The sequence below is a fragment of the Grampus griseus genome, assembly GCF_964374135.1.
Source record: "Grampus griseus genome assembly, chromosome: 15".
In the NCBI taxonomy this organism is placed as follows: domain Eukaryota; kingdom Metazoa; phylum Chordata; class Mammalia; order Artiodactyla; family Delphinidae; genus Grampus; species Grampus griseus.
In genome coordinates, this window is record NC_139009.1 from 71,284,311 (window position 1) to 71,304,770 (window position 20,460).

At 33.7% G+C, this 20,460-nt stretch overlaps 1 protein-coding gene across 1 annotated transcript in view; it reads left to right on the top strand.

The window, feature by feature from the left end:
• Positions 1–17,466: 17,466 nt before the first annotated feature.
• LOC309834138 (serpin B6-like) overlaps positions 17,467–20,460 on the top strand; it is a gene marked incomplete at both ends in the record, with an annotated part of 93,139 nt that continues 90,145 nt past the window's right edge. Inside the window, 3 exon segments of the mRNA XM_082672761.1 lie at positions 17,467–17,510; positions 17,512–17,676; positions 17,678–18,516. Coding sequence (XP_082528887.1) covers positions 17,467–17,510; positions 17,512–17,676; positions 17,678–18,516 — 1,048 coding nt within the window.

Consider the following 20,460-nt stretch of genomic DNA (forward strand, 5'->3'; position numbering starts at 1 on the left):
TCCTTTGTGTTTCCATTTAAAATTTTAGATTCTATTTGTAATTTTCTACTAAAGAAAAGCTTACTTCAATTATAGGCATACCTCATTTTATTGCACTTTTATTTACTGTGCTTTTCAGTTACTTTGTTTTTACATACTGGAGGTTTCCGGCAACCCTGTGTCTAACAATTCTATAGGTGCCATTTTCACAACCGCATTTGCTCACTTTGTATCTCTGTGTCACATTCCAATAATTTTTGCAATATTTCAAACGTTTTCATTATTATTATATTTTTATTGTGATTTATAATATATAATCTTTGATGTTAATATTATCATCTTTTTGAGGTGCCAAAACCCATACCCATACATGAAGGTGAACTTAATTGATAAATGTTGTCAAACCACCTGTTCCCCTATCTCTCTCCCTCTCTTCAGGCTTCCCTATTTCCTGAGACACAAAAATATTGAAATTAGGCCAATATTTAGTAAGCTTAAAATGGTCTCTAAGTGTTCAAGTGAAAGAAAGAGTTACATATTTCTCATTTTAAAACAAAAGCTAGAAATAATTAAACACTGAGAAAGGTATGTCAAAAGTTGAGATAAGCTGAAATATAGGCCTCTTGCACCAGTTAGCCAAGTTGTCAGTGCAAAGGAAAAGTTCTTGAAGGAAATTAAAAGTGCTACTCTAGTGAACACAAAAATTATAAGAAAGTGGAACAGCCCTATCGTTGGTATGGAGACAGTTCTAACTGTCTGGATAGAAGATCAAACTAGCCACAATGTTCCCTTAAGCCAAAGCCTAATCCAGAGAAATGTCTTAACTGTTTTCAGTTCCATGAAGGCTGGGAGAGGTGAGGAAGTTGAAAAATAAAAATTTGAAGTTAGCAGATGATTCATAAGGTTTAAGGGAAGAAGCCATCTCCATAACATAAAAGTGCAAGGTGAAGCAGCAGGTGTTGATGTAGAAGCTGCAGCAAGTTATCTGGAAGATCTAGCTGAGATAATTAATGAAGGTGGCTACACTAAACTACAAATTGTCTATGTAGATGAAACAACCCTCTATTGGAAGAAGATGCCATCTAGGACTTTCATAGGTAGAGAGAAGTCAGTGCCTGGTTTCAAATCTTCAAAGGTCATGCCACCACTCTAGTTAGGGCTAAAGTAGCTGGTGACTTTAAGTTGAAGCCAGTGTTCATTTACCATTCTGAAAATCATAGAGTCCTGAACAAGTATGCTAAATCTACTTGATCTATGCTCTGTAATTGGAAAAACAAAGCCTAGATCACTGCACATCTGTTTACAACATGGTTTACTGAATACTTTGAGCTCGCTGTTGAGACCTACTACTCAGAGAAAAATGGTTTCTTTCAAAATATGACTGCTCACTGACAATGAAACTGTTCACTTAAGAACTTTGATGGAGATGTACAATGACATTAGTGATGTTTTCATGCCTGAAAACAAAACATCCATTCTGCAGCCCATGGGTCAAGGAGTAATTTCAACTTTCAAGTGTTTTTATTTTAAAAATATATTTTGTAAGGCTATGGCTGTCACTGATAATGATCCCTCCTATGGATCTGGGCAAAGTCAATTGAAAACCTCTGGAAAGGATTCATCATTCCAGATCCCTTGAAGAACACTTGTTTCCTGAGAAGAGGTCAAAATATCAACACTAACAGGAGTTTAGGAGAAGTTGACTCCAACCCTCATGGATGACTTTGAGAAGTTCAAGACTTCAGTGGAGGAAGCCACTAATATGTTGTGGAAATGGCAAGAGAACTAAAATTAGAAGTGGAGTCTGAAGATCTAACTGAACTTCTGCAATCTCATGATAAATCTTTAAGGAATGAGGAGTTGCTTCTTATGGATGAGCAAAGAAATTAGTTTCTTGAGATGGAAACTAATCCTGTTGAAGATGCTGTGAAGACTGTTAAAATGACAACGAAGTATTTAGAATATTACATAAACTGAGTTGATGTAGTAGTGGCAGGGTTTGAGCGGATTGACTCCAATCTTGAAAGAAGTTCTACTGTGGGTAACATGTTATCAACAAGCATTAAGTACTACAGAGAAATTGTTCATGAAAGGAAGTTTCCATAGATGGGGAAATCTTGATTTTTGTCTCATTTAAGATATTTTCACAGGTACCTCAACCTTCAGCAACCACCACCCTGATCAGTCAGCAGCCATCAACAGTGAGGCAAGACCCTCCACCAGCAAAAAGATTTCAACTCACTGAAGGCTCAGATGGTGGTTGGTATTTTTAACAATAAAATATTTTTAAATTAAGGTATGTACTTTGTTTGTTTGGATATAATTCTATTGAATACTTAATATACTATAGTACAATATAATGTAAACATAACTTTTATATGCACTGGGAGCAAAAAAAAAAATTGTGACTCACTTAATTGCAATATTGGCTTTTCAGTGGTAGTCTGGAAACAAACCTGCTATATCTCCAAAGTATGCCTATATGATTGTGACTGTATTCAATCCATAAATCAATTGGAAAAATTAGTATCTTAACAGCATCAAGTATTCCATTCCATAATTATGTCATTTGTTCCAATTTTTTGCTTTTTCCTATTTTAGTCTTAGCAATATTTTAAATTTTTCAGTGTAGAATTCTTGGACAACTTTTGGTAAATTTATTCCTAGCTATTTTTATTTTTAATACTACTGATAACAGAACTGGTTTTTACTGTTTCCAATTGTTTGTTACTAGTATCTGAAATATGGTTTTCAATAATATTAACCTTGAATACTGTGACATTACAAAATTCAATTTTTAGTTCTAAAACTAGTTTTGCATATATCTTAGGATTTCTACAAGCCAATTATATAATATTAAAATAGAAACAATTTTAATTTTTCCTTTCTATATTTTATATGTTTTACAGTAGTTTTCTTATCTACTTGTACTGGCAAGTGCCTACATAAAATATTGATTATACATAATAAAAGTGGATATTTAGAAAGAAAGCCTTTTATATTTACCAAGATAAATATTAATTTTGATATTCTTCATTCTTTCCTGAAACTTGAGTATTACATTTCTGCTCTTGATAGAATTTTGTTTAGAATTTCTTGTAGGGCAGGTCTGTTTACTATAATTTTTTTTAGCTTCCTTTTATGTAAAAATACATTTTGCCTTAATTCTCAAAGATATTGAAACTGGATTTCAAATTTTGATTTGTCCTTTTATTTCTCCTCACTGTTCTTAATGAATCTATTATCTTCTTGGTTCCAGTTTCAAACGAGAGGTCAATGGTTATCTAAAACATTGTTCCCCCATATGTTGTATTATTTTAGCTGCTTTCGAGGTTTTCTCTTCATCTTCGGTTTTCAGCAGTTTAAATATATGTGTAGATGTAATTTTCTCTGTATTTATCCTGTTTTTATTTGCTGAGGTGTTTATATTTATATTTCTTTTGTATTTCAACAAATTGAGAAATTTTTACCCATTTTTAAAAATTTTTTTAAAGATTTTTCATTTTATATTGGAGTACAGTTGATTAAAAATATTGTGTTGGGGCTTCCCTGGTGGCACAGTGGTTGAGAGTCCGCCTGCCAATGCAGGGGACACGGGTTCATGCCCTGGTCCAGGAAGATCCCACATGCCGTGGAGCGGCTAGGCCCGTGAGCCATGACCACTGAGCCTGTGCGTCCAGAGCCTGTGCTCTGCAGCAGGAGAGGACGCAACAGTGAGAGACCAGCATACTGCAAAAATAAAAAATAAATAATAATAATAATAAAAAAATATTGTGTTAGTTTCAGGTGTACAGCAAAATGATTCAGTTATATATATACATGTATCTATTCTTTTTCAAATTCTTCTCCCTTTTAGGTTATTACAGAATATTGATCAGAGTTCCCTGTGCTGTACAGTAGGTCCTTGTTGGTTATCTATTTTAAATATAGCAGTGTGAACATGTTAATCCCAAACTCCCAATCTGTCCCTCTCCCCTACCCTTCCCCTAGAGTAACCATAAGTTTGTTCTCTAAGTCTGTGAGTCTCTTTCTATTTTGTAAATAAGTTCATTGTTTTTTTTTGATTCTGCATATAAACGATATCATATAATTGTCTTTCTCTATCTGAGTTACTTCACTTAGTATGATCATCTCCAGGTCCATCCATGTTGCTGTAAAGGGCATTATTTCATTCTTTTTAATAGCTGAGTAATATTTCATTGTATATATGTACCACATCTTCTTTATCTATTTACCTGTCAATGGACATTTAGGTGGCCTCCATGTCCTGGTTATTGTAAATAGTGCTGCAATGAACATTGGGGTGCATGTATCCTTTTGAACCATATTTTTCTCTGGATGTATGCCCAGGAATGGGATTCATGGATCATATAATTATTTTTTCAAATATTCCATTCTGCCATATTCTCACCCTCCTTTCCTGTTAGGACTACAATTGAACACTTGTTATACATTTGATATTTTTTCACCAGCTTTAAATATATATATATATATGTATATATTTATATATATATTTATACATATATTTATATATGTTTATATATATTATCAAAAATTTTTGTATGTATATTTATATCTATAAAATTTTTGATAATCTGAACTCTCATAAAATTGTTATTCTATTATTTAGCTGAGAGGAAACTAACAGACATGAAGCTAATGATAAATATAAGAGCTCTACAGCTGTACATATGGGAATAAATTATATGAATTTCATATATGAATCTATATACTATCCACAATGTTGTTTGCTTCTGCTTTTGTTTTTAGTATCTTATTTTTTTGTTGCATTATTATGCTGACATTTTTGCTACCTTTTAAGGAAAGTATACATAAACAATGTTTCATTGTCTGACAAAGACTATTTCAAGTCCAATGTTTTATTTTTTCCCTATTTTCAGGTGGTTTTTACCCACACCATGCAAAAAAATCTTTAAAATAAATTCATTTAAACCAATGATAAAGTACACGGTATCAAATTATAAGATGGAATTCTTTGAAATACTCTATTATTTTTATTTTAACCTGCCATACAAATCATGCCAGTAGACTTTCCATTCATTTGCTCAATGGTCATTCATATCTCATTTAATCAAACTTGTTTGTTTTTAATAACACTTAGAGCTTCATCAGGATATTAAATTATTCTAGAAACAGTATTTTCCTCATTGAATTTCAGCCTGTGCATGGGCTGAAAACAAGCCTTTCTCCTTTATAAATATTCTCTGGAGGAGCAAAGATATTTTTTAATCAGGATGATGTCATCATAAGTAGGCTGATAGTATGAAAAGGTATTTGCTGTTTTTGAGGGAAAATGCCATATGCAATTGGTAAAAGTGTACACAGCTGTGTTTGAGTTCATCAAATATCTCACAATAAAAGTCTGAGGTTTGCTAAATTTCCAAATGTGTGTTACCACATGTATTTCCCCTTATTTTTAAGCATGGAATGAATTTCAAAAGGCTCATGTGCTGCAAGTTGCTATTTCATCTATTTATCAAAATAGAAGCATAAATAAGCTTTGCTGTCAATAAATTATGTTGAATGGGTTTATGGCTGTTTTTCTTTCTTCCAGATAACAAGATAGCTCTGAAGTAAACATTCCAAAGCCAGAGGATTCAGGCATCATCGCTAGGATTTTCATATATCCTGGAATATGTGCTTCAACTTACTAAATGTTGGCAACTTTGCTTGGGCACCAAATCAAGTCAATCTTGTGGTTGTATCACATATCTGCAGCTCTAATCTTTTTAGATTAGTTAACATTTTTTGTTTTAGAATCAGAATTTCCAGAGAGAAAAGACTGCTTCTCGAAGCCTATCTCATAAAACTCTATATTGAACTACTGTGAGTCATTGATAAACTATCTTGCTTAATCTTCAGTCATAATTGTATTAGGCCCCACTTAAAATTGATGTGTTTGTGATTTTAGATACATTGTTTAGTCTCTGGTTATTTTCCTTCATAATTTCCCTACTTTACTTTTATCCCTTGGTTAAAGCATGACATTCTACTAATTATTCACAAGTTTCTTCTTTTGCTGCATTGGCCTCTATTTAAATGTCTAGAGGGGTGGGATAGGGAGGGTGGGAGGGAGGGAAATGCAAGAGGGAAGAGATATGGGGATATATGTATATGTATAGCTAATTCACTTTGTTATAAAGCAGAAACTAACACACCATTGTAAAGCAATAATACTCCAATAAAGATGTTTAAAAAAAATGTCTACTGTGAGATGATACATATGAATGCTTAACTTTTAAAGTTACGTATTTGTGGATTCAAACTCTAATTTTTTTCTTGTCTCTTATAAGCCTAATTCCTCTTTTGTAAAATGGGGATAAAAATAGCTCTCCTTCCACAGTATTATGAGAACAGAATGAGAAAATTAATATAACACTCAGTACAGTTGTTATGAATTGAAAATGAGAATGTAGATATTAAATATTTTCTCTAAACTTTCTCTGGAAACTCAAAAGAAATTCAATAGGACAATAAAATTTAACCTTCAATTAGTATCATCATCATCCCCTTATTTGGACATTAAGAAAATAAAAAAGTAGGTGTGTAAATAAGAATGCTGAAGGGCTAATATTAAATATCAAGTCAGTATTACAGAGATACATGGGACAAAAAGAAAGATGATTAATAATATCAGTTGCACACCCCAAATGTGTGGGTCTTCCTAGAGCAAAATCACCACATCTTTTATTAATGAAAGGAAGAGATACCCAAATGTCCAGAATTGCTTCTTATTTCATTACAAAATGTATCCCATTATTATTTCCACTTCTGTATTAATTTAGAAATAAAAGATGAGAGAATACAGCCAACTCTTGAGTCATAGGGAAATCACAGCACATGTTTTCCTAATTAAGAAAAATATATAAAACAAATATAAAAATCAACCAAATATAGGTAAATAAGTTATGCCATAAAAATATCAAAAGTCTAAAGGTAGAAATTATTAAATTTGAAGCAAAACTATATTAAATTAGATAAGATGGAAAATATTTACAAATATGTCCAAAAACACTTTCTTTGAAAAGATTAATAAAAGTAAGATGTCAGAAGTAAAGAGAATCAGAAAATCTATTAACCTATTTGACCCCTAAAGAGGATCTACATACTTATGTTTTTACAAATAATTTATCTCAAATATTGGAGAGGATGATAATTCCAAATCATTTAAACTGGTTTCACAACTTATTTTATTAGATGAACCAAAATCAGAGACCACAATGCACAATATATTCAGAACAACTTCAGTTTCAATTTAGAGTCCACAGTTTTAAGCAGAGTATTAGTAAAGCAGTGTGACAGTGTAACCATTCACTCAGAACAAGCAGGATACTAAAAATGAAGACCTGGTTTACTATTAGGAAATATATTACTATAATTTAAAACACAAACACGTTGAGGAAAAATACGAGTACACTAATGCTCACAGTGGTTCTAATAGAAGTCTACATTTATTCCCAATTTTAAAATGCTCAGTAAAAATATAAAAGGAAAATAGAGAAATTTCTATCAGTAGTAAGATAAAAACTGCAACAATCATTTAATGTTAGCTTAGAATCTCTAGCCAGAGCTATAAGATTAAGAGATAAAATAAATAAATTTTAAAAGATGAATTTATTTATTAGTATTTTCCTAAAATGTATGTTACCTTAGATTAGAAAACCTAACACAATCAATAAACAATGCTAGAATCATAAAAGATATACACATGTTGGCAAATGTTTAAAATGAATGTATAGAATACAATAGCTATTCTATATGCCAGTAAATAAATTGAGACCAAGAAAAGAAATCTCTAACACAATAAAAGTTAAAAACAAACTACTTAGAAATAAACACTAAAAAACATACACCTATTATATTAAGAGATTACACAAATATAAACCCAAAATACCAATAAATGTAAATTAATCTATTACTATGAAAAAAGCATGAACAACAAAACTATATCTAGTATTTTCAATTATGTTTAAAATTACTATAATTCTGATAAAAATTTTAATTATATTGGGGGAATAAAATATTATTCCAAAGTTTATTTAAGAGAGTGCTAAAAATTATAATTAAAGGAAACTAAAAAATGGGAAGGGGAACAATAGTCTTAACAAACTATTGTTTGTTTGAAACAATACTAAAACAATTTTGAATAACTATATCATTCCTGTGTTAAAATTCATATATAAATTACTTCATCAAATTTTATAGTTACAATAATTTAATTTCTGACATTACAAATGTAAATATTTTACAATAAAATGGTGAAGTAACTGTATTAAACACAACTAAATGAATCTGAATTCCATAGAGATTTAAAATTTTCTCTATTAAAATTTTTAAAAGTGTAGAAATTTTTTATGTAGTGCATTTTTCCTTCTGGTACTTATATTTTTAAAATTTTTAATTTATTTTTATATTTATTTTTTGGCTGCATTGGGTCTTAATTGCTGCATACAGGCTTTCTCTATTTGCAGTAAGTGGGGGTTACCCTTCGTTGTGGTGCGCAGGCTTCTCCTGTTGCAGAGCATGGGCTCTAGGTGCACAGCCTTCAGCAGTTGCAGCATGTGAGCTCAGTAGTTGCGGCACGTGGGCCCTAGAGCATGCGAGCTTCAATAGTTGTGGCTCATGAGTTCAGTAGTTGTGGTGTGCAGGCTCTAGGACACATGGGGTTCAGTAGTTGTGTCGCATGGGCTTAGTAGTTGTGGCTTGTGGGCTCTACAGTACAGGCTCAGTAGTTGTGGCACACAGGCTTAGTTGCTCTGCGGCGTGTGGGATCTTCCCGAGCCAGGGATTGAATCCATGTCCCCTGCATTGGCAGGTGGATTCTTAACCAGTGCACCACCAGGGAAGTCCCTGGTTCTTATATATTTTTACTCCACTTATTCCACAAATATTATACTAATTTAATATATTTCTATGTTTGAAAGTTTTTTTAAATCACTGATATACTACTTGGCAACAAAAATATGTACATTGATATACCTATGGTTAAATGTACGTATAATTTATGTGTATATGTGTACATATATTGTATAGAACATTATTGTGACATATAATATTGTAATATATATTTATATATATTATATAAATAATTTCCTACAATCATACAGTTCCATATCCCCCAAATATTTTTGCATTTAATTAGCATAGAGTACACATATTGAAAATAATATTAAATGTAAAATGTTAGATTTTATTTAGCATATCTTTAAGTGATATGTTCTTAGATGATTAGCTTATGGTAGAATGAGGCAAACCTTAACATAAATTTGATTCCTATTTTTTTAAAGCTACAGGAAATAGTGAGAAAAGGCAACCCTCCTACACTGCTGGTGGGAATGTAAATTGGTACAGCCACTATGGAGAACAGTATGGAGGTTCCTTAAAAAACTAAAAGTAGAACTACCATATGACCCACAATCCCACTCCTAGGCATACACCCAGAGAAAACCATAATTCGAAAAGATACATGCACCCCAATGTTCATTGCAGCACTATTTACAATAACGATGACATGGAAACAACCTAAATGTCTAATGACAGATGAATGGATAAAGAAGATGTGGTACATATATACAGTGGAAATTAGCCATAAAAAAGAACAAAATAATTCTATTTGCAGCAACATGGATGGACATAGAGATTGTCATATGGAGTGAAGTAAGTCAGATACAGAAAGACAAATATCATATGATAACACTTATATGTGGAACCTAAAAAAAGGGTACAAATGAACTTATTTACAAAACAGAAGTAGGGTCACAGATGTTGAAAACAAACTTATGGTTACCAGTGGATAAGTGCAGTGAGGAATAAATTGGGAGATTGGGATTGACATATACACACTACTATGCATAAAATAGATAACTAATAAGAACATACCGTATAGCACAGGGAACTCTACTCAATATTTTGTAACAGCCTATCTAAAAATCTAAAATCTAAAAAAAGAGTGGATATATGTATATATATAACTGATTCTCTTTGCTGTACACCTGAAACTAAGACAACGTTGTAAATCAAATATACTCCAAGAAATATTTAAAAAGAAAAGAACTTTGGTAACAGCGAAACACTCAATATTTGAACTTCTTCAAAAACAAGACATATCACATAGGTCATTAACTATAATTTTGCATGATGAATAGCTGAAAATTTGATTATGATGCTTGAATTTTATCAAAAGAAAAATTATATTTGCAATATGATTTGCCTTTCATTTCTTTGAATCTCACAAAGAAGAGTAAATTTTGGGAAGAGTAACAGTAATGCTTCAACAAGATTTATCCACTCTATTAATCTCAACTATTACTCTTTATTTGCAGTGCTTTTCTACCTTAGCTAAGCATTTGAAATAACCTAAGGAGCTTAAAAACACTGTGATCTGTGTCTCACCCCCAGAGCTTCCAATTCATTATTCTAGTAAACAACATAGGAGTTGACATTTGTAAACCTCTGCCATTGATTCTGACATGCAGCCAAGGCAGAGAACTATTGTTACAACACCTGTTTCTAACCAATACATACAGAAAGGTTAAGAAAACTGAAATATTGATTATTTCAATACATCTTTGCAAATACCATACTTGTTGAACAAAAATTTATTTTAATGTACTTGTAAATACTCATATAGAGAAATGTTACAGCATATCATTAATTCATACAGTAAATTATTGTAAGAAATCACAAATGAAAGGGTGTGAGCACAACTATAATAAATGTAAAGTACATGTTAAAACATTAAAATATTGCCTTGGGTCATAGGAATTTAAATAACTTTGAGGGAGGATTTTACTACAAAAATATGTCCTACTCTTTTTATATCAACAAGAAAACATCATTTGCATTGTAAAATTAATTAATCTGAATTAAATAAAAAGATGTGTGTTGTTAAATAGAGTTTGAAGATTCACACTATGGGCACAGAATATCAGAAGAAAATATTGGAGTGAGCATGATTATGATTAAATAAACCTAAGGGAGTTTACCTATCACAGTAAACAGTTTTTAACTTGGCAAAGGATATTCCCTGATTAGCCTGCCACTTCCAAAATCCCGTAACCTAAGGAACCAATCTATTACCCAATTTTTATACCTTTCTTTTTTTTTTTTTCTAAAACAATATAAAGGCTTCTACAGGAAAACAGCAGTGCTTGAAGTTGTCTTTAAAATTTTTTCATAGTATAAGACATAGATGAATATTTAAATAAATAAATGAATTATTGGGCATTTTATATGTAATTTTCCACTTAATTAGTTCCTAATTTAATAGAACAAAATCTCTATAGCTTAAAAGGTTGCAGTATGATTAGCTAGAACCTAATTAACCAAAACCTTCTATTTTGAATTTTATTTTTAGCTCTGGTTGACATATATAAACAAGAGACAAATGACAAGAAAATAAGCCTCATTATAAATTGATATTAAAAAATATAATTCAAGCGTTACCTCATATTCAGCCTATAATCTGTACCTGTATCCTCAATTCTAGTTTAGGACAGTGGTCTCTGAATGAAAGTCCTTCTATCATTAAGACCATGAATGTCCCTTCATGACTAACTTTTAAACTGTAAGTTATATAACAAATTAGCTATATAACAACAACTGTGTAGGCATAAGCATTATAAAAAAATAATTTAAATTAAAATATAGTAGAACATGTGTGTACCACATATAGCATTGCTAAGGAGACTCTGTTTTCCAGAGTTTATATGTGTATTCTAGGTTGTGATGTACAATGTGTATCTTACAGTATTTTTCAGCTAAACAATTTCACAAGCCATGATCAAGAAGAAATTCCCCAGTAATTCTTGTAGTCAGGCAGAATGTGCCATCACTAAAGAATTCTGCTACACTCAGTTTTACCTTTGATTTTTATCTCACGACAAGCTATTAGGGAGAGACAGAAACAGACAAAGAAGGAGGATGAGGAGATGGAGGGAGAAGAAGAGGAAGGGGAGGAAATAGAGAGGAAGGGAGAGGGTGAGGGGAGGAAGAGAGGGAAGGAAAAGGGGAGAAAGGATCAGGAGAGAGGAAGGAGGAGAAAAAAGGAAAAGGTGGAATAGACAGCACTGAGAAATATGAACATGGAGAAGTCAGTCTGAATCACAAATTCCTAAACTGTTAACCTCATGTGTAGATATATTCTTTGTTCCTCTTTCATTTTTATCTCTCACATTTTATCTGTAAAAGTATTGAAAACAAACAAACAAAAAAAACACCTTGAGGGAGATCTTTCACAATGTTATCGGGATTATAAAATACAATGTAAGTAGTTTTCACCTCAGTAAAATCATTCACTTAATTAAAAACGAAGTGAAACAAAAACATAAATTGCTGAGTTGATCATGAACGCCTGTCACTTATTTGTATCTCCCCAAGAAAGGAAAAAGTAACATATTCCTGATTTCCAATTAAGGTATCAGTGACATTAGAGAGGTTACACAGCAAAAGAAATTTAAAAATAGAAACTAAATAGAGCTGGGAGACCAGAAAGGGAAGCTCTCAGGCCCTGCAATGATAGCAGAGCCCAACAAGAGGTATACGCCTCTTCTTTCCTAGTGAGTACTCAGTCAATGAAAAACCATGGAGTTTTTGTTTACTACAGCCCTCCCAATGTCCTTTTCCCAACTATAAAATAATTTTTCTTCCCTTGTCCTGCAGGGACTTGTCCAAGGCTTGCCGTGGTTGCAGACCCCAAATTTGCAATTCTCCAGTGATCTGCAATAAACTCATCTTTGCTGCAGAAATATCTGGCAGCCTATTTGTTTTAGATCAACAATAGCTCCCTCTGTTTCTGGACTGAATATGTGGAAGAAGATGCATTTATTCACTGGAAGTACCCAATAGGTGACATAATTTCCTGGATTACTCTCCAGTTATTCACATAACAGGGATGTCTGCAATATAGAATTCCCACTACAATTTAACTATCAAATTAAGATGAATATGATTTTTATATATCTTTTCTGTGTACGTGCATGTGTGCACATGTGTGTATTTAAGTTTGTTGAAGAAAGAGAAACAAGTACATGCTTTGTTACTTGAGAATCCTCCATTGAAAGATTGAACCCAGGTTAAACCATCCTCCTGGTTGTGTCACACAATTCTAGGTAGATCAGGCTATAAGAAAGCAAGTCGTGTGTCTGCTTTTGCTAATCCTACATGGACAAACTCACTTCATGTGAGCTGCAAGACCCATGTCTTGCAAGACCCCATGTCCCTATCTTTTGAAGAAAAAGATTTTTGCTTTATTCTCCCAGGCCTCTCCTGAGTCTCAGAAGACTGGCTTGACAGTTAATGATTAGGAAATGTAAAAATGCAGGAAAAAGGGATACCTTTTGGGCCAGGAAACTGGTAACAATTTAGACTCTAAATCAGCCACATATCAGAGTCACTGAACTCCCCATTCTCTGAATGATATAGATAAGGACTGACGCACATTCCTAAGTTGTTTTTACAGAAACCAGAACCCCACCAGATGAAAACGGCTAACCAGAAACATGAACACCCCAGACCAGCTGGGACCAAAAGGTTGATGATGTTGACTTACAAAACATCACCCTGTTACCTCATCACCAACCAATCAGAAAAATATCCACGAGCTGATCAGGTACCCTGCAATCCACAATCCTAATATTGCCTTTAAAAACCCTTCCCTGAAGCCATCAAGGAGTTCAGGTCTTTTGAGCACTAGCTGCCTGTTCTCCTTTCTTGATGCCCTGCAACAAATATTGCACTTTCCTTCACTGCAACCCAGTGTCAGTAGATTGGCTTTGCTGCATGTCTGGCCAGTGGATCCAAATCCAGGTTAGGTAACACTGTTATCAGGTACTGTGGCTATGTGCACATCTGTGGAAATTGAGTGAAAATGCAGATATCCCCTTTGGTTACTTATATATGCAAATTATTACAAGTTTATTCTTAATCAACTTAATAAATGTTTCAATAAGTACCTGTGACTTACTGGTTTTGTCAAGGTACACAATCTATTTCCCTGTGGGTTCTGCTACAAAGATAATTCCAATCAACTAATTTTTTGAGATGAGCATACCTAGTTGTGAAGAGTTAAACCACTTCCTCAATGTCAAATAATCCAAGAAAGGATTAGGAACAGAATCAAGTTTTCTTAATTGTCTCTAATTTTTTAAACTTAAAAAAAAAATCTAACAAAGACCAAGTAGAGTACTACACCTAGGACAGTGTGTTCTCAGATCTCTAAATTAACGACATTTAAACCCATAATTTTTCCCACCTTAAAGAATGCTTTCACTTCTGGTTCTACAATTTCATTTACTTGAAATGCCCATAATATTTAACATATACTATAGGTTAAAAAGAGAAATAGTAATCTCAAGTGGCTGTCTCACTTTATTTATCCACGCTCAGGGGCATAACTTTCAAACAGTTTATAGTTCCTATATTAAAATATCTATAGACAATAATATTTCTTAATACTTATCACCATGACAAAATGTCTTAATATACTAGAGGAGAAAAAGCATCAAAATTCTTCAAAGCCCTGTTTCAATATCACATAAATCACTGACATAGCTATTGGCCTGTTTCAATACTGGTTTCTATTGTCAATTCTATTTAGGAAAAATAATGAATTGTTAAAAATAATCACCAAATATTAACTTGTTATCATGGTCAGGACTACAAGGAATACATGGATACATAATAAGTGTTCTCTCTCCTCAGGCTACATAGATTCTAATAATTTTCTTTAAAAACATGATCAGGGGGCTTCCCTGGTGGCACAGTGGTTGAGAGTCCGCCTGCCGATGCGGGGGACGTGGGTTCGTGCCCCAGTCCAGGAAGATCCCACATGCCGCAGAGCGGCTAGGCCTGTGAGCCATGGCTGCTGAGCCTGTGTGTCCAGAGCCTGTGCTCTGCAACAGGAGAGGCCACAAGAGTGAGAAGCCCATGTACCGCAAAAAAAAAAAAAAAAAAAAGATCAAATAACAATAGTGTTACATAGAAAGTGGTGAAGAAGACTTGCATTTCCACTAGTATTGTGGGCTATATACCTAAATTAATTATTTTTGCTGATTCCAGAAGGGTGTATCAAAGAAAATATTTGAAGATATAATTCTGAGACTATCTAGAACTGAGAAGACACAAGTGATAGAACTTATGAAAGATTTAAGAAACCCGAAGATTCACAAAATTTATAAGCAGGATAAAGGAAATGAAATTTGCATTGTGGTGATAATGACAAAAACCAAAGATGAGATATAGATTTTATAAGATGCCAGAACTAAAGGTTTACATTGAAAGGGGTAACAGCTTGACAGATGACTTCTGTCACAATGGATGCCAGAAGACAGAAATATGACAAAGTCAATGTGCTGAGAGAGAATAACTGTCAACCTAAATCATTATAACCAGTGAAGGTGTCTTTCAAAATGAAAGTGATATAAAGACATTTTCTAACAAAAATTGACATGCATGCCACCTACAGATACTCTCTAAAGAAAAATTTAAATGTTGTGCTGAAGGAGGATTTGAGTACCAAGAAAGAAAAAGATAACGTACAATGTGTTGTGGTATATATATGTAATACTAAATGTATGTTGATTGCATAAAACAATAATAGTCATTAAATTAAAAATTAACATGCATACATATTTGTATGTAATTTTTGATATACAAGAATGAAATTAAAGTGTTCTAAAATATTAGCATTGTGGGGGAAAACTTAAAATATATTGATTAAATTTAGACTGACATATCAAGTGTGCAATTTATAATGTTTAAAAAACGCAATATAGCATAGAAACAGAAAGTGTAACTTCCAAACTAGTAGAGGAATAAAAACAGAAAGAACAAATAATAAGTTCAAATGGAAGCTAAAGTCTAAGAGAAAAGAAAAACATAAAATAGATAGAATGTAAAGTGAAAAACAGGTCCATATATGGCATTAATTTTTGTTACCAAAATCGATTAGATTCCTCAGGGGTAAAAATTGTCATCACGCTTTAGATATATGATCCAACCTCTTCTGTTTACAAGAGACACAGCTATATCATAAATTATCAAAATAGTTGATTGTAAAAGACGAAAAGGAATTACTACACAAATTCAAACCAAAGGAGCTGGTATAGCTATATTAATAATAGAAAAACAGAGAAGTTAAGGCACAAATAATTAGTAGCCAAAAATTTTAGTCACTCCAATGATAAAAATCCAATAACCATGACTACATAAGTGTTCTGAAAGACCATTCACATGATAATTTACCCTCAAGACAGAGAAAGCAAAAGACAGAGTACTAGATATTTTACTTGACACTTTTTTTGGTAATTAATAGAAAAAATTGGCTAACGTTAAATAAGAGTCATAGAAGATTTAACAAATTTTAAAACTTAACCTGATATCTATATAGAGAAGACTGAGCTCAGAAACTGGAGAATTTAATCTTTCCAAGCACAAGAACATTTATAAAATTGATTGTGTACAAGGACTTCAAGCATATATGACCCCTATATGCATTCTGATTGCAATGCACTAAGCTAGAAATGAAAGGATTTAACATAAAAATCCCCATGTTTTTGAAAATTAATGTCTTCCACTTAAATGACCTTTGGGTAGAAATATATATATATATATATATTATAGTGGAAATTAGAAAACATTTATAACACATCCAAACCTTTGGGATAGAACTAAAGTGATGCTAAGAAGGATATGCAAAGCCTTAAATGCATATATCTTAAAAGAAAAAAATGATGAAAATTAATGAGGCAATTTGGCCTAAAATAAGTTTTTAAAACTCAAAGAGAAATAAAATGAGTCCAATTTAATTAAATAAAACATCAACATAAAATGAAGAGGAGTAGATCAATAAAATTAAAGTTGGACTTTGGAAAGACTAATGCATTGACAAATCTCTGGCAAGACTGAGGACAGAAAGAGGGAAGGGAAGAGAAGGTATGTTCCCACACTCATAAACACACCAAAATGAGAAAGAATTACTAATTACATAAGTTAAAGAAGATAAAGAATAGTGAGAAAAATTTAGGGACAACTCAGGTGAAAAAAGTTGAACTTGGTGCAAGGAAAAAATAGAAAATCTTAATTGTTTCATAATAAAGACTGAGTAAAGAGGCAAGTTTTTCTAAAAAAAATTCAAACCTAGGTAGCTTTATGTAGCAAGTGTTAACAAAAATTTAATACTACACATTCTATTCTAAAGCACAGATTGAGGAAATCTCCACACTTCACTTGAAGAAGATAGCATAGACCTAATATTAAACTGGGAAAAGAAGGAGCCAAGAAAAAATAATTATGTTTTAGTATAAATAATTATACTATACACAGTGGAAATAATTATATTTTAGGTCAAATAAGATTGTAATAGTAGAAAACACTTGTTAGAAAAAATATATAAATGTAGGAAAATGAAAATTCATCATATGCCAACTTTGTGGGTGTGTATGAATTACTTATTTAAGTCTTTGGTTCATGTCTTCTGAACACCTGGGTGAAGACAACTCGAAAAATGTTTTTCTCACCCATAAGCATCCCCTCTGCCCTGGCCATGGTCTTCATGGGGGCAAAGGGAAACACTGTGGCCCAGATGTCCCAGGCACTTTCTCTAAGCAAAAGCAGCAGTGGAGGTGGAAACGTCCACCAGGGTTTCCAGAACCTTCTCACCGAAGTTAACAGGACCAGCATACTTGCTCCGAACCGTCAACAGGCTCTTTGGAGAGAAGACTTATGGTTTCCTCCCATCTTTCAAAGATTCCTGCCGCAAATTCTACCAAGCAGAGACGGAAGAGCTGGACTTTATCAGTGCTGCGGAGGAATCCAGGAAACACATAAACACCTGGGTAGCCCAAAGGACAGAAGGAAAAATTACAGACCTGCTGTCTCCAAATACAGTGGACCCCATGACCTGTCTGGTTCTCGTGAACGCCATCTACTTCAAAGGAAACTGGAAGAATCAGTTTAACAAACAGCACACCAAGGAAAGTCTGTTCAAAGTCAGCAAGAATGTGGAGAAGGCTGTGCAAATGATCTTCAAGAAATCCACCTTTAAAATGAACTACATTGGAGAGATATTCACGAAGATTCTGGTGCTTCCCTACATCGGCAGGGAGCTCAATATGATCATCATGCTTCCCAATGAAAACACCGATTTGAAAACAGTGGAAAAGGACCTTGCTTATGAGAAATTCATCAAGTGGACGAGGTCGGACCTGATAGAGGAGGAGGTGGAGGTGTCCCTGCCCAGGTTTAAGCTGGGGAAGAGCTACGGCATGGAGGGTGTCCTCCGCACCCTGGGTGTGACCGACGCCTTCGAGGACACCAGGGCGGATTTCTCAGCCATGTCGGCCCAGAGGGACCTGCGCCTGTCCCAGGTCATCCACAAGACCTTTGTGGAGGTCGACGAGGAGGGCACAGAGGCGGCCACGGCCTCCGCCGCAGTCCTGATGTTGCGCTGCACCAGAATCACCCCCAGGTTCCGAGCCGAACACCCTTTCCTCCTCTTTTTTTTTTTTTTTTTTTGCGGTATGTGGGCCTCTCACTGTTGTGGCCTCTCCCATTGCAGAGAACAGGTTCCGGACGTACAGGTTCAGCAGCCATGGCTCACGGGCCCAGCCGCTCCGCGGCATGTGGGATCTTCCCGGACCGGGGCACGAACCCATGTCCCTGCCTCAGCAGGCGGACTCTCAACCACGGCGCCACCCGGGAAGCCCAACCTTTTCTTCATCTTTATCCAGCACAGCAAGACCAGCGGGCTTCTCTTCTGCGGCCGGCTCAGCTCCCCATAAGGAGGCGGCAGCTGCAGGCAGCCCCGCTGGGCCCTACTGGCCCACTTTCCCCGGTACTCCGTGACGTGCCTGTGACCCAAATTGGCCTTGGCGACAGTCCAGAAATAAAGGGTCTGATCGAGAAAAAAAAAAGAAAATTCACTATTCTCGTGAAATAGTGGTTATCTATTTCAGATATATTTTGCAGATATCTTCTCCACTCTTGGCTTTTCATAACCTTAATGGTGTTCTTAATTAAAGAGAAGTTCTTAATTTTGATGTAGTTTGATAAAGTAATTTGGTTTTCTCTAATGTGTAATTCCATAGTTTCTTTTATGATTGTCCTACTTAAGGAACCATCTCCTAGTCTAAGTTTATTAAGATAATTCTCTAAAAGCTTCATAATTTTTATTTTATATTCAGAATAATTTTTACCTATTATATTTAGACCTACGACACATCTGGAACTTTTATGCTGTATGAAGTGAGGTATGGATGCTCAAGATCAATATGAAGTGAGGTATGGATGCTCAATATCAAGATCATGTTTCTATATGGACAAGCACCCATTCCTGAAAAGTGTACCCTTACCTTGCAGCAAAAGTTTCATATTTATTATAATTAGGTGAATGCTTCTGTGTCAGTCTGTTTTCTCTATTATTTTCACTCTTTTGTATTAATACATCATTTCTTAAACCAAAATACACAGATAATGTGTGATCCTATTCAACATTCTCTTGGTTATTTTGTTCCATTTCATTACCATATAAATACTGAAGCAGTTTTCTTTTTTCCAGCCTTATTGAGGTTTAATTGACAAAAATTATATGTAAGTTGTACAACTTGATGTTTTGATATATGTATACCTTGTGAAATAATCACCATAATCAAGCAAATTATATCCATCACTTCACATAGTTACCATTTTGTTTTTTCAAAAATTTTAATTGAGATATAATTAACATATAACTTACCAGTTTCAGATGTACAACATAATGATTTGATATTTGTATAAGTTGCAAAATGATTACTACAATATCTAACATCTGTCACCTCACATGGTTACATATTTTTACTCATGATGAAAACTTTTAAAATCTACTTTCTTAGCAAGTTTCAAATATGCAATACTTGAATAATAATACTTGCAATAATATAGTATTATTAATGATAGCCACCTTTCTATGCATTGCACCCCCATGACTTACAACTGGAAGTTTATACCTTTTTTAAAATTTTATTTTATTTAAGTATAGTTTAATTGCAATGTCATGTTAGTTTCAGGTGTATAGCACAGTGATTCAATTTTTCAGATTCTTTTCCTTTATAAGTTATTATAAAATATTGAGTATAGTTCCCTGTGATATACAATAGATCCTTGTTGGTTGTCTATTTTATATATAGTAGTGTGTGTGAGGAATTTTATACCTTTTGACCCCCTTTACCCATTTCATCCAACCATTCACTCCCCACCTCTGGCAATCAGCAATATGTTCCCTGTATCGATCACTCTAGATTATTTATAGTACCTAATAAAATGAAAATGCTATGTAAATAGTTTTAAATACAATGAAAATGCCATGTAAATAGTTGCTGACATTCAACAAATTCAAGTTTTGCTCTTTGGAACTTCTGGGATTTTTTTTGGATAGTATCAATCCAAGCTTGGTTGAATCAGTGGATGTGGAATCCACAGATATGG